Source organism: Rutilus rutilus (assembly GCF_951802725.1).
Source record: "Rutilus rutilus genome assembly, chromosome: 21".
NCBI lineage: Eukaryota > Metazoa > Chordata > Actinopteri > Cypriniformes > Leuciscidae > Rutilus > Rutilus rutilus.
In genome coordinates this window covers 34,124,969-34,137,768 of record NC_140226.1, presented here as the reverse complement: position 1 = coordinate 34,137,768, position 12,800 = coordinate 34,124,969, and the positions used below count along the sequence as shown (strand labels likewise).

General features: G+C 39.1%; 1 protein-coding gene across 1 annotated transcript; it reads left to right on the top strand.

Annotated features, from left to right (window-relative positions):
• The first annotated feature begins 5,536 nt into the window (after window positions 1-5,536).
• On the top strand, window positions 5,537-10,580 carry LOC311280345 (adhesion G-protein coupled receptor G6-like). The gene is made up of 9 exons (XM_084392446.1): window positions 5,537-5,668; window positions 6,100-6,213; window positions 6,293-6,329; window positions 6,419-6,519; window positions 6,608-6,735; window positions 6,871-7,136; window positions 8,224-8,314; window positions 8,396-8,679; window positions 9,790-10,580. Exons 1-9 carry the CDS (start codon window positions 5,660-5,662, stop codon window positions 9,918-9,920), a joined length of 1,161 nt encoding a protein of 386 aa, XP_084248572.1. The 5' UTR covers window positions 5,537-5,659; the 3' UTR covers window positions 9,921-10,580.
• The last annotated feature ends 2,220 nt before the right edge of the window (window positions 10,581-12,800 follow it).

Below are 12,800 nucleotides of genomic sequence, written 5' to 3'. Positions count from 1 at the left end.
AGCCTGTGCTTGCTTGCATTCTTTATATTTCTGTACTCCTCACAGTAAATAAGAAAGGGAAGAACGAAGGTTGCATTGATGAATGTGCAGCTTTAATACCGAACACTTCAATATAAGATTGCAAGTTTTCACTAAAGATTCAAGACAAGGCGAGCTGAAAATTGTAACAACTATGACAACTAGACCAGATAGTTTCATATTGCTTTTATTTTTTCATGCCACTGCTCTTTGTCTCAGATTTTTAAGCTAAACAGCTAAACTAACTACCATATTTTTCACGCAAGATTTGCATCATCTGCTTCCAGTTCTTTTAGCTGTACAAAAACAGCCTGTAAAGCTGCTTGGTACTGCAAACTGGTATTTGTTATATTATATTAGGTATCTGTTGTTGGAAGTACACCAGATCTTCCCAAACAGTATATAAATTAGAACAACTGCATTCATACACAAATACATTTACTTTCCACAATCATATTCATATTCAGAGCTTGAGAGAGGTGTACATCGCATAATGGACTACTTGCACAATGACTTCCGCGTTCTACTTATTACAGCTCAGGCATTTCCGGTTTCTATATCCGATTTTCTTGACGACCAGCTTGCATCTTCTTTTAGGGGACCTATATCCGATATCTGCATTTACACTATACTTGGTCAAACAAACGTTAGTAATGTTCATTTAGTTTTTTCCCTAACCGACGCCCGTCATTAACCAGTAACAGTCAAGATGTTATATTCGAATTTAATTATGTTTTGTTAAATTAGAATTAAAATAAATTAGAATGTATGATCTCCACAACTTAAGCTACCTGAACCAACAATGTAAGCTTCTGATAGGCTGAAGCAAAGTCGATCATTGGCATGCCGGGAGTATGGCAGGGTGATGCAGCGTCTCGTTCCCTCTTCAGGGAACTAAGGTTACATACGTAACCGAGACGTTCCCTTTCAAGGGAATTTGCAGGAACAAATTACCCATGCCGTCATAAGAGCAAGTGTCTGTCCTGTGTGAAGTCAGTGCACACATTCAGACAAAAGCACCTGCACCCAAGGTCGTAGAACCTCACAAATCTGTGTGGTGAGGACCAGCCTGCTGCATCACAAACATCTAGAAGAGAAACTCCTGACAGTAATGCTTGGGAAGCAACCATACTCCTATTAGAGTTGGCCCGCACAATCAAAGGTGAAGGCTGACCGGCCGACTCATAAACAAGTGAGAGAGCCTCGCCACCCACTTGCTTATCCTATGCTTAGATGCTGGGCACCACTTTCTGGGTGACCCAAAGCAAATTAACAACTGTTCAGATTTCCTCCACAGGGCAGCTCTGTGGACATTAGCATCTTGGACCCTAACTGGGCAGATCAGATTTAGTTTCTCCTGATCTGACATCCAAGGGCGGAGGACAGAAGGCCTGCAGAGCTATAAGTCTTACAATATTAGTAGAACCCGGTCTAGGGTGAAGAAAAGACTTTACCATCGCGGGCGCAAATTCCAGGCATGAGGGAGATGAGATACCGAAAGGGAGTGAATGTCTCAGATTCTTTTGAGAGCCACGTACAGCTTTAGTGTGGAGGGGGATAACCCTCGGGAGAAACGCTCCAGCAGGAACTCCAGCACTGCACCCACTGGGCAGTTAACTGGGTCAGGCTGGTGCTCTCCGCACCAGGAAGTGAATAGTCTCCACTTCAAGGCGTAGAGTTTCCTCGTGGAGTGGAGGATCATCTCAAAAACCTCAGATGAGAGACCTGAACTTATGAGCTGGGACCCCTCTGAGGCCAAGCCCACAGTTTCCACAATTCTGGCCGGGGGTGAAGGGTCAACCCGCTCGCCTGAGAGAGAAGGAATCTCCAGAGGAGAGCCGTCGAGAAGAGACACTAGGTCCGAGAACCATACTCTGTCAGGCCAGAACGGGGCTACTAACAGAAGATGGGCCTCGTCCTGGTGAACTCTCTCCAGAACTCTCCGGAGCAGAGCGATCGGAAGAAAAGCGTACCGACGTAGCCTCGGCCACATTTGTACCATAGCTGAGTAAGGGAGAGCCAAAGTGGACAGTGTGTCGTCTCTTGGGATGCGTACAGATCTACATCAAGTTCTTTCATAAGAGTCTCTATTCCCCGGGCCTCGGCCCCTTCCTCAACAGGATGTCTACTCACTGATTTAAATGCTCCCTGATTTTAAATATATGCTGCCCTCAGAGAGAGCAGTTTCCCTTGGGCCCATAGGAGGATCTGGTGAGCCAGCTTAAATAAGGGACACGACTGCACATCCCTGATGGTTTGTCGGTACAAACAAGCAATGTTGATCCCTCAGGTCTGGGAGGAAGTATTTCAAAGCTTGAAACACGGCCAGCATTTCCCGGCAGTTTATGTGCCACGAGAGATGATGGTCCCGCCACAGGCCTCGAGCTGAGCGACCACTCATGGTCACTCCCCAAACCGTGAGGGATGCGTCCGTCGTTAGCGTGATGCGACAACAAGGAGCTCCCAACAAAGGCCCTCGGAAAAGAAACCAAGGTTTTTTGGGTTCCAAACCATGCCCAGAATAATGGTCCTCTGTGGAGAAAGCACACTCTTCTTGGCATTCAACCTCAACCCCAACTTTCTCATGTGGGCAAGAACAACATCTTAATGTCGAAAAGTCAGATGCTCAGATTGAGCTAGAATCAACCAATTGTCGATATAGTTTAGTATGCGGATGCCCTGGACTCCCAGTGAAGCCATAGCTGTATCCAAACACTTTATGAAAGTGCGAGGTGACAGGAAGAACTCAATTTTGGTACACTTCGCCCCCGAAAGCTTCAGAGTAAGCATTTTGAATTTGAGCAACAGGTGCAGATCTAAAATTGGACACAAAAATTGGACTCTTCTTACAGAAGAGCTTTTATTTTTGGTTTCATAAACAGAGCCTGCTCAGCCTGCAAGACCTGAACTGAATGGTATAGCCTTTTTCAATCATCTGATTGACGTATCCACTCTGCCAGAAAATCTACTAAGTGTACCAGTCTCTCGAGACTGGCCTCTGGTGTATCTCGAACAGCAAGCAACCTGAAGTGGCGCTATAGAACCATCCTCGGAAGGAGTAAGCGAGCGACCCTCAGGTAAACGCTCACTGGGTACCTCTGTGTCCCGGCATGAAGGCGGGGTTGGGCAGAACGGCTCCCTGAGGGCACTGAGGGGAGATGGGCACCATATGAGGTGGAATCAGTCTTTCCCCGGAGGGGTGCACCCTCAGTAGCCTGGCGCTGGTGCAGTCTGGACTTCTAAGATGAAGCTCTCTTAGACACAATAACGGTCCTCAGATCTGCCTTGCCCTTCAAGGACTTAGCCTGAGAGAGTTGCACCGCCTTCCAGTCTTTTTGTGGTTTGAGCGCGAGACGCAACTGTTTTGTTGCACTTATGTGAGGAGCTGGATGACGGCTGGGGCTGCTTTCCCGCCCAGCAGCCCCCGAGACATAAGCTCGGCGAGGCAGGAATTTCTGGAACGCCGCAGACTGCTTCTTCCTGAAACCTCTTGGTGACAGAATTAACTGCGTCACCGAAGAGGCCAGCAGGAGAGAGCGGGCGTCCAGAGGGAAGCTTTTCTCATTCTCCTTCATTCCTGCGAGGTTCAGGCAGAGATGCTTCTTCGTGGCCACCAGGGCTGCCATAAAACGGCTCACTGACTTGGCCGTCTCATTAATGCGGGTCCCTCAGTGCGGGCCACTCCGGGCGAGAGACAAATCAATGTCAGCTTCTGTGTCTTTAGCAAGCGCTCTGTGTGTGAATCTGTGTCCCTGGTGTTTTTTGTCTGTCATTACAAGTTGCAAGGCGGGAGTTTTCATCTATATACAGTAAATAAAATAAAAAACATTTTTATGGCGAGCAAACAACATTTCAGGAAAGTTCCGCCACACCATTAGACTGATTCCATATGTGCTTCACGATGCAATCATGCAGGGGCGCTCCCGCAGCGTTTTTGACGCAGCGCTAGTTCCCTTGAAAGGGCTTATGTCAACTGAATATGCATGCTTAAATTACAATACATGTATAGGTTTATAAATAAACAACACAATATATTTAGCCTAATCACTTTAATATTTGAGATCCAAAAGCACAGATAGCCTATATCATTAAAATCCATCTCTTATATATTACTTTGTATTTAAGGGAATGAAGGATGTACATATGTTCTGAATTTTAATGGGAGTGAATGGATGTGTGTCATCTGTGTTGATGAAAGATCAACTACTTTCACATCAATGTCATACAAATCCATTAACAAGCCAGCTACCATTTTTAAACCATCTGAGACAACTAACAATCCAACAACAAAGATAACTTACAATCTAACTACAGATGATCTAAAAGGCAAGGATGGATTTATTAATCCCTCAAAAGCAGCGTAAGTGTGTGGTTACCAGTGTTTTGTAAAATTTACATTTTTATCACAGAATACAGAGTGATTATTCAATTTTGCAGAGACGCCTTGGACAATCTGGAGTCTAAGATGGAAGAAATGGAACACAAAAATATAAGCAATGCAGACATTGTGACGGGGGATGTTTTTGGTCTTCTTCACATACAAGATGAGAACACAGAAACCAGAGACATATGTTACTCTTCATATCCGAACAGGATAAAAGTAAGACTTGAGAAACAATAAAACATGGTATGATTCTGTAAGCCCATTAATCGGTCCAAATGGGGGTTTCCGCCAATCATGACAATTTCATAATCAGTTCAAAGATAATCAATACAATAACACCAAATGCTCAGAGATAAAGATTAAAAGATAGGTGAAACCCAACATTTTGAAAAATACATAATGCTGAAGTCTTTGAGATCCTTTAACATTATGGGCTGATCTGAGTTACAGAATCGCCCTGAGCCTCTTGTTGCAATTCATTATATACACAGACCTGGTGTGCAGGTTATCCCTAACTTTTAAAAACTTTATTTGCCTTATGGTTTTTCCTTATCTTTGGGATTGAGACATTTGTACCAGTCACACTGAGACATTTCAAATGATACCAAACATGTATAAAACTGTATAATAATTATTCAGATTTAAACCATATACATTTTTGGGTGAATTTCAGGTGATCTCAGCATGAGAGAGAAAGGGAGGGGGGGAAGGGGGAAAGAGATGTATTCTGAGATGAGACTTGCGTCTCAAATGGTGATGCTAACTTCACAAGAGAGAGTTCAAATGTTAATTTCCAGAAAGGTCCTTTTACTTCTCGGGGAGTGGTCGTTCCTCAACCAGACTGCCCGGCATTTTCTAAGTTCTCAAGTCTTTCAATTCCTTACTTATTATAATTCTTGGTTACACTTTATTTTAAGGTGTCATTGTTGCAGTGTAATTATATATTTAAGTACTGAGTAACATTAAGCAAATACATGTACTTACTATTGGGTTAGGGTAAGATTAGGATTTGGTTTAGGGTTAGTTGCATGTAATTATGCATCATTTACTGTTATTACTATGGTAGGTACATGTAACATATGTAACAAGGACACTAAAATAAAGTGTTACCTAATTCTTTTTTTACAGGTTGCTGATTGTCAAAGTGACATTAAGACAGACATCCCCTGGTCTGTAAAGATTCCCACTGAGGCCTTTAATAAATCACGACTGGAAAACCATGGATGTGCGTTACTTGGAGTTCTACGGTTCAAAAACATGGGAAAGGTACTCACAATTAAAACATTTTAAAAATCCACGTTTTAACATGTTTGTCCATGTTTTTATGGAATTTATGGAATAATTTTTTTTACTTTTTTTGGAATTTATGGAGTTTATGGAATAATTCACCAAATAAATTGTCACTCATCTCTGCTCCATCATGACACAAATCTCTTGACTTCAGAAGAGCTGGATATTAGTACACTGTCATGTTCACTACTGTTATAATGCTTCTGTGGTGTTTTTTTTTTTTTAAATCCTTTTTGCAATTTTTTAATTGTTGTTTGAAAAGAGATAAAAATTCTAAATTGTGTTCTAGTGAAAATATAACAGCATAAGAGACATTTTTGGGTGTACTTTTCTTTTGACAAATGTTTCTTGATCTATTGTGTTCATACATGTTCATTCATATGTGATTTGCTCTATTTCTTATTTAGGATGAAACAAAAAATTACACTGTTTTGAACAATGAGGTTTATGGAATAACAATGAAGGCCAATATCTCCGACCTCACCAACAACATAGAAATGTTCTTTACACAGAAAGATCTGGTAATGAAGGTTTTGTTGTCAAACATTTTTTTATATAATGACCAGACACCGTAAAAGCAAAATAAAAATGTTCTTACAGGTCGGTGAGGCGTCCTGCAGTTCTTGGGATGGCAAAGGTAAATCTATTTATGGCTGTTCTGATCAGGTAAAATCAAAAAACTAATTTATTTTAAATATTTCATTCCTCGCTCTCTTTTCTTTGAAGGAAATCTTACATGGTCGACGTCCGGCTGTGAGACAGTAAAAGTCAACAGTAACACCATAAAGTGCTCGTGTTCACATCTGACGTTCTTTGCAGTGCTGATGGTGAGAAGCTTCTCAGTGTTTCATTTAAAGACCCCATGAAATCAATATCAGAGTCTTTTAGTTCAAATATATTTCTCTGATCTCTCAGTCTCCTCCAGATGTAAATGCAAACATCAGAGCACAATATGTGGATTCATTGAGCTTCATCTCTTCTATCGGCTGCGGCATCTCCATGTTTTTTCTGTCCGTCGCTCTTTTAATGCATTTCCTATTACGGTAGAGTCTCTAAAATATAACATATAGCTACTTTAAGTTCTTTGACCAATTGCTTTTGCTCCTCTTTTGGATTAAAGCGTCTGCAAAATGCATAAATGCATGTTAGAAATACAGGTTATTTTTATATTTGAACAGGAAAGCCAAATCAAACCACGCCACGAAGATCTTGATGAACATGTTTGTGGCTTTGTTTCTCCTGAATTTATCCTTTTTGTCAAACGAGAGCGTCGCCAACACAGAAGACAAGGCTGCGTGTGTCTTCATAGCGCTGCTCATGCATTACTCCATGCTGACTACATTCACCTGGTTCTTCATTCAAGCTCTTCATATGTACTTATGGCTCATCAGACAGAACGTCACCATCACAAACTACATGAGGAAGATCACAGTGTTCGGCTGGAGTGAGTTTTATGAACAAAACACCTGTTATAGTGCTCACTTAAAGGATTAGTTCACCTCAAAATGAAAGTTTCCTGATAATTTGCCATCCAAGATGTCCATGTCTTTCTTTCTTCAGTGGAAAAGAAATTAATTTTTTTGAGGAAAATATTTCAGGATTTTTCTCCACACAATGGACTTCAATGGCAACCAGAATGTTGAAGTTCAAATCAATGCTGTTTCAAAGGGCTCTGCACGATCCCAGCTGAGGAATGGGGTCTTATCTGGCGAAACGATCGGTCATTTTCAAAAAAAATTAAAATGTATATACTTTTTAACCACAATTGTTCGTCTTGTGTTGGTCTGCGACGCACCATGCATTGCGTCATCACGTTGGAAAGGTCACGAGTCACGTCATCTTTCTAAGTTATTTGTCTGTGTACTCCGGTTCAAAAAGGTAGGGAAGGGCGAAAAAAACATCTCATTTTCTCTTCCAACTTCAAAATCGTCCGACATCTTTGTTTTCATTTATTATTATTATTTTCTTTTTTTTTTATGACCTCTCCAACGTGATGACGTAATACATGGCACGTTGCAGACCAGGACAAGACAAACAATTGTGGTTAAAAAGTATATACATTTTTATTTATTTTTTAGAAAATGGCCGATCGTTTTGCCAGATAAGACCCTATTCCTCAGCTGGGATTGTGCAGAGCCCTTTGAAACGGCATTGATTTGAACTTCAACATTCTGGTTGCCATTGAAGTCCATTGTGTGGAGAAAAATCCTGAAATGTTTTCCTCAAAATACTTAATTTATTTTCCACTGAAAAAAGAAAGACATGAACATCTTGGATGGCATTGGGGTGAGTAAATTATCAGGAAATTTTCATTCTGAGGTGAACTAATCCTTTAAGAAAATCTATTGTGCCCGAGACATATGAACTACTGTCATGATACTTTTATGGTGTTTTTGTCCTTTTCTTGAGCCGTTCCTTTAAAGAGCATCTGAGCACTCAACTAAATTATTTGTCTCCATCAGTGTTATTTTAGTATTTTATTAATATTTTTTTAGTTACCTATAATAACCCTGGTCTCCGTGTGCTTTCAGCTTTTTCGGCTCCAATAGTCGTAGCTGTTGTTTCATTAGGAGGATATAAAGAAGTGATTGTAAACGCAACATCTAGAAAAAACACACGAATGTAAGTTGTTCTGATGTCACAAATGCATGAAATAATAATGAAGCTTTTAAATCAACATTTTCTCTTCTCTTCTAATTATAGGTGCTGGATTACAGATCCTTTCATTCAATACAAATTAAACATTGGCTACTACGCTTTAGTCTTCATCTTCACGACTGGAATCTTCATCATGATCGTCACTAAGATTGTCCAAACCCAACACGTAAGAGCGCCTGACGGCAAGAGAAACACATTCAGAAAGCAGCTCATGATGGTGTTGAGTTTGTTCCTGCTCTTCGGCCTGACGTGGGCTGTGGCGTTCTTCAGTTATGGACCGATGCTCATTCCCTTATATTACATCTTCACCGTGTTGAACTCGTTTCAGGGTAAGAAACAATCACGTACATCATTACATCTGGTTTAATAGAATGCTTCTATTTATCCGTACATAATTGTTTATTTTATATATAATTATGTATTTATTTATTCATTTTATTTTATTATTTTTATTGATTATAAGGGTTTATAGTGGCAGATATTGTAACAATCAATTTGACCATAAGAATTTGGCCTAAAGTGTATTTTTGGTTACATTAAAAAAATTATGCAACTTGACTTTAAAGGTACTGTATGTAAGTTTTTGACTGTACTAAAGCTTAAAAATACCATAATATGTTTGGAGATATTTAAGAAATATGCATTCACATCAGTTCACATACTTGTTTCTCTGAAAAACAATGCTATACATTGTCTGTCTTTGTTTTGGTCTGTGTGACTCCGGCCACTGCCAGTTTACCCAATTATATTTCGGCACCGCGGAAAACAGCGTATTTCAGTCATGGAAGCCGGCAAACGCTGAGGGTCCGAAATCGAACCTTCTACCCGTCCTAAAAAGCCTCGGCATCCATCTAAAAAGCTGCATGATCACAAGTATAATAAAAGCTGTATAAATATTGGAGATGCGCTTGAGAGATGGACACAGACTTCATTTTGAAACCTTTCTGGGTTTTAAGCTGAGTTTGCTAATTTTCTCCTTGATAGGCAAGTAATTTGCTATAGTTAGTTTGCTAATGTCTCCAGGCTATTAGCAGGAATTAATATTCTAAGTAAATTCAACATTCAGACAGTACTTGTGTTCAGAGCCACATTAAGACTATAAGGGGCCCCTGGGCTTTAGCCCTTGAGAGGCCCTTCATCCACTGGAACTATTATCTATATTCACTCAATCTTCTTAATCACAAAAGAGCAAGTTATTAGCGTTTTATTTTGCAGGATTAAATGCCATTGACAAAACATCCAAACCTATAGGTCTGTCATTTAAAATATGCACAAATATCACTGCATGAACTACATATTGGCACATAGTCCGAACTATTTGCACATCAGCTCCATCTTCCTATCAAATCAGCCTTTTGTTTTGCAGAAATAAATGCAATAAAACTTCATATACCAAATACCATGTTTCTCTTACCGTTTTTTGTGTTTGTTTTTTACAGGGTTTTTCCTCTTCCTGTATTACTACCACATTCATAATGATGTTGCGGGAAATTTCTCTGATGATCCAGAAAGCTCCAGCTCCACCATAACCATCGTTCAATCCAGAATTAATGTCGTGGAAAATATTTAATATTAGCATAATTAAGGTTTAAGTCTTTCTCTCTTAGACTAATTTCTTAAACTGAGCTGCTGTTTAAGGTGAAACTGTATTTTAACCAAAATCTAAACAATTAAATTTAAATAAAATTCTCACCAAAGACAAATGTTCATATGATGTTATATGTTTATAATCTGTAATGAGTGAGAACTGTTTAAAATGATGTATCTACATTAAATTATGACCCTAAAAAGGGCAACTTTACTGAAATCACTCAAAACAAATGTCAAATATCTGTGATGATCGTTACTGAAACCGTCTGTTATTTGTGGGAGGATTGAATTGTGCTGAATATTAGTGATGTTAGGTTTATTGAGAGTTATAATCCATGTTTGAGCATATGCGTGTCAGAGAGACACAAACTACTGAACCTCTTTTACAAAACAAATTTACATCTTCAGGATGAAACTAAAGTCACACGCCTATGGATTCAGATATTTGCTTGTTCACATACTCGGATGTGAAACATATTTGGTTATTGAATATGTTGCCACGCAGACTCTGTCAAAATCAGCTAATGACTTCTGCATTATTTAATGTGGTTTTAATGTGTTATATCTCTGAGCCTCTCATGTGATTGTAATGAAGATAATGCAATGTGTAAATAAAATTCATTAATCATGATGGACTTTCAGTGGCTCCAAAAACATTTATTCAAATCAGTCAAACGTGTAAATATGTGAATTTCATTCATTAAGTGACAAAATATTACAGCAAGTGCCATTTATTGAAAGGAAAGAAAGACACAAACTTTATAAACAACATATAAGATTTAGTTGTTTTACTGTTAAAACTTGACATTTTATGTATGGGACTCTGAATCTGTCACATTATATAGCAAAATAATCTAAATATTGTCTAATAACCACTAATAAAGTGTATGCTTTTATTGGAATCTTCTTTCTACTATTATTAAATATAATTGTCCTTACATTGTTCTCTGTGAGCAAATGTGACTTGATAAATTGAACCTGAATATAAACAAATACTGAAATTCACAGTTAAAGCCCAAAATAACATGATTTGCATGTTTTCCAATTAACTGTTCCAGCGGCTCTGAGCTGCGGATCATAATCATACGGCTTCATATGTGAACGGATGAAACTCTCTTTCCTCTTGGACTGTGGACGTTTCATCTCAAGATTTAATAAGAAAATACTTTAAGATTTATTACTAATATCGGCAGAAAAGGAAAATCCAACTCTTGTGTCTCTCTCAGGCTGTTTTGGAGAATTATGTCTCGACAAAAGCAGAATTTGCTGTGGCTGATGATCGTCTGTTGTGCTTCATGCCAGATAAGTATGTTGCTTTAAAAAATGAATATGTCAACATCATTACATAGTGGCCTTATATGTTGTATTTGTGCAGCCAGCTCAGACGACTCCAATCTCAAGTCCGTTTGACATCAACAAATCCAATTAGACTGTGTAAATATTACATATTTATTGTCTTAAAGCACTTGTGACGACTGAAAAACTCATTGAGGTCATTTCTGTTTTTCTTCCAGCTGTAAATCCGACATCTCTATCAGGTAAAACCTGTGTATATATTATTTATAAACCATTCTTGAGTTCAACAAAAAAAAAAAAAAAAACTCTTTTAAGAGTATTTTTTCAACAAATGTAAAATGTTTTCTGTAGAGGCACTTTCTGATAAATTAGGGGTAGGGATACCAATAATTTTACTTGCAAATTTCAGGACAGTGCAAATCATACAATTTCAGCATAAACCATGAGGGGAAACATGTGAAGTCCGGCTACATCTACATTAATGCATTTGAATTTCCAACGTTTCAGTGTGGATGAGAAACTTTTGAAAAAACGCCTGAAAACGCTAAATTCACCTTACAGCACATGCGTAAAACCTCACAAAAGCTCACTGAGATGATACAAACAGAAAAAATAAATAATAAAGTTATCGCGCAACTCTTCTGACAGGATTTTATTTAGCAAAATATCTCCTCATTCACTGATGCGTCCAGGACCCACTCAGTCACCATTATATGTTTGGTCTAAAACGCTAAAACTGCTCTCATGTTTAGCAAATGTGAGTCAATTCTGTCATCTTTGCAGCACTGTGATATGAAGAGTGTGCAAAGTAGAATATTTGAGCAACAGTGTGAAAGTGAACAGCACATAACAGGCACAATACTAGGGCTGCACGATTAATCGCAATAAAACCGCATGCGATTTGGCAAAGGCTGCGATTATTTTATGCGCAGCTTGTCAGTGGAGTGCGGCTGATCGGTAGTAAATACTGCTCCATCTGAGCGCCAGAGGGCGCTCTCACGCAAACACGCTAAATATGTCCACAGTTTTACAACGAATGGTAAAACACCTGTTGGAAAGCATCTTTTGCAGCGATTTTTGTGTGAGCATATCAGTGAACACCCCTGACCACTCGGCGAGTTTCACGTCTTTGTAAACTAAAGTTTAATGCGTTTTAGGAAGGATTGTTCCAGTGCACCTATGCAGCCATTGTGGGGGTGGGGGGGTGCTACCACAGAAACCGAAAATTCTTGGGCCAGCAGCATGTGTCCAAATTTCAATCTTAACCATTCTATTTCATCAGAAACGATCTGAAAACAGGGCTTTAAGTGTAAAATACCGAACTTGTCCTTTAAACATGACTTATAAATACACGACTGCCTTTTTCTGTGTCAGAATCACATCATCTCACAGAAGGAGGAGCTCAGCTGTCATTATGAAGTGAGTTTGGAGTAAATGCATGTTATTAAATGTTGACTGTTGTTGGACAAGAGGTTCATAAATGTTTCTCATGTTTTGGAAAGATGTTTGACACGTGTTGCTTTTTCAAATGCACGTTATAAGTGACTCAAACTCACAGTGCTTT

Excerpts from the sequence above, each read along its gene's own strand:
- LOC311280345 (XM_084392446.1), top strand. Across the intron at positions 6,214-6,292 it reads TCTTTACACAGAAAGATCTG|GTCGGTGAGGCGTCCTGCAG; the intron begins GTAATGAAGGTT and ends ATGTTCTTACAG. Across the intron at positions 6,736-6,870 it reads TTAATGCATTTCCTATTACG|GAAAGCCAAATCAAACCACG; the intron begins GTAGAGTCTCTA and ends ATATTTGAACAG.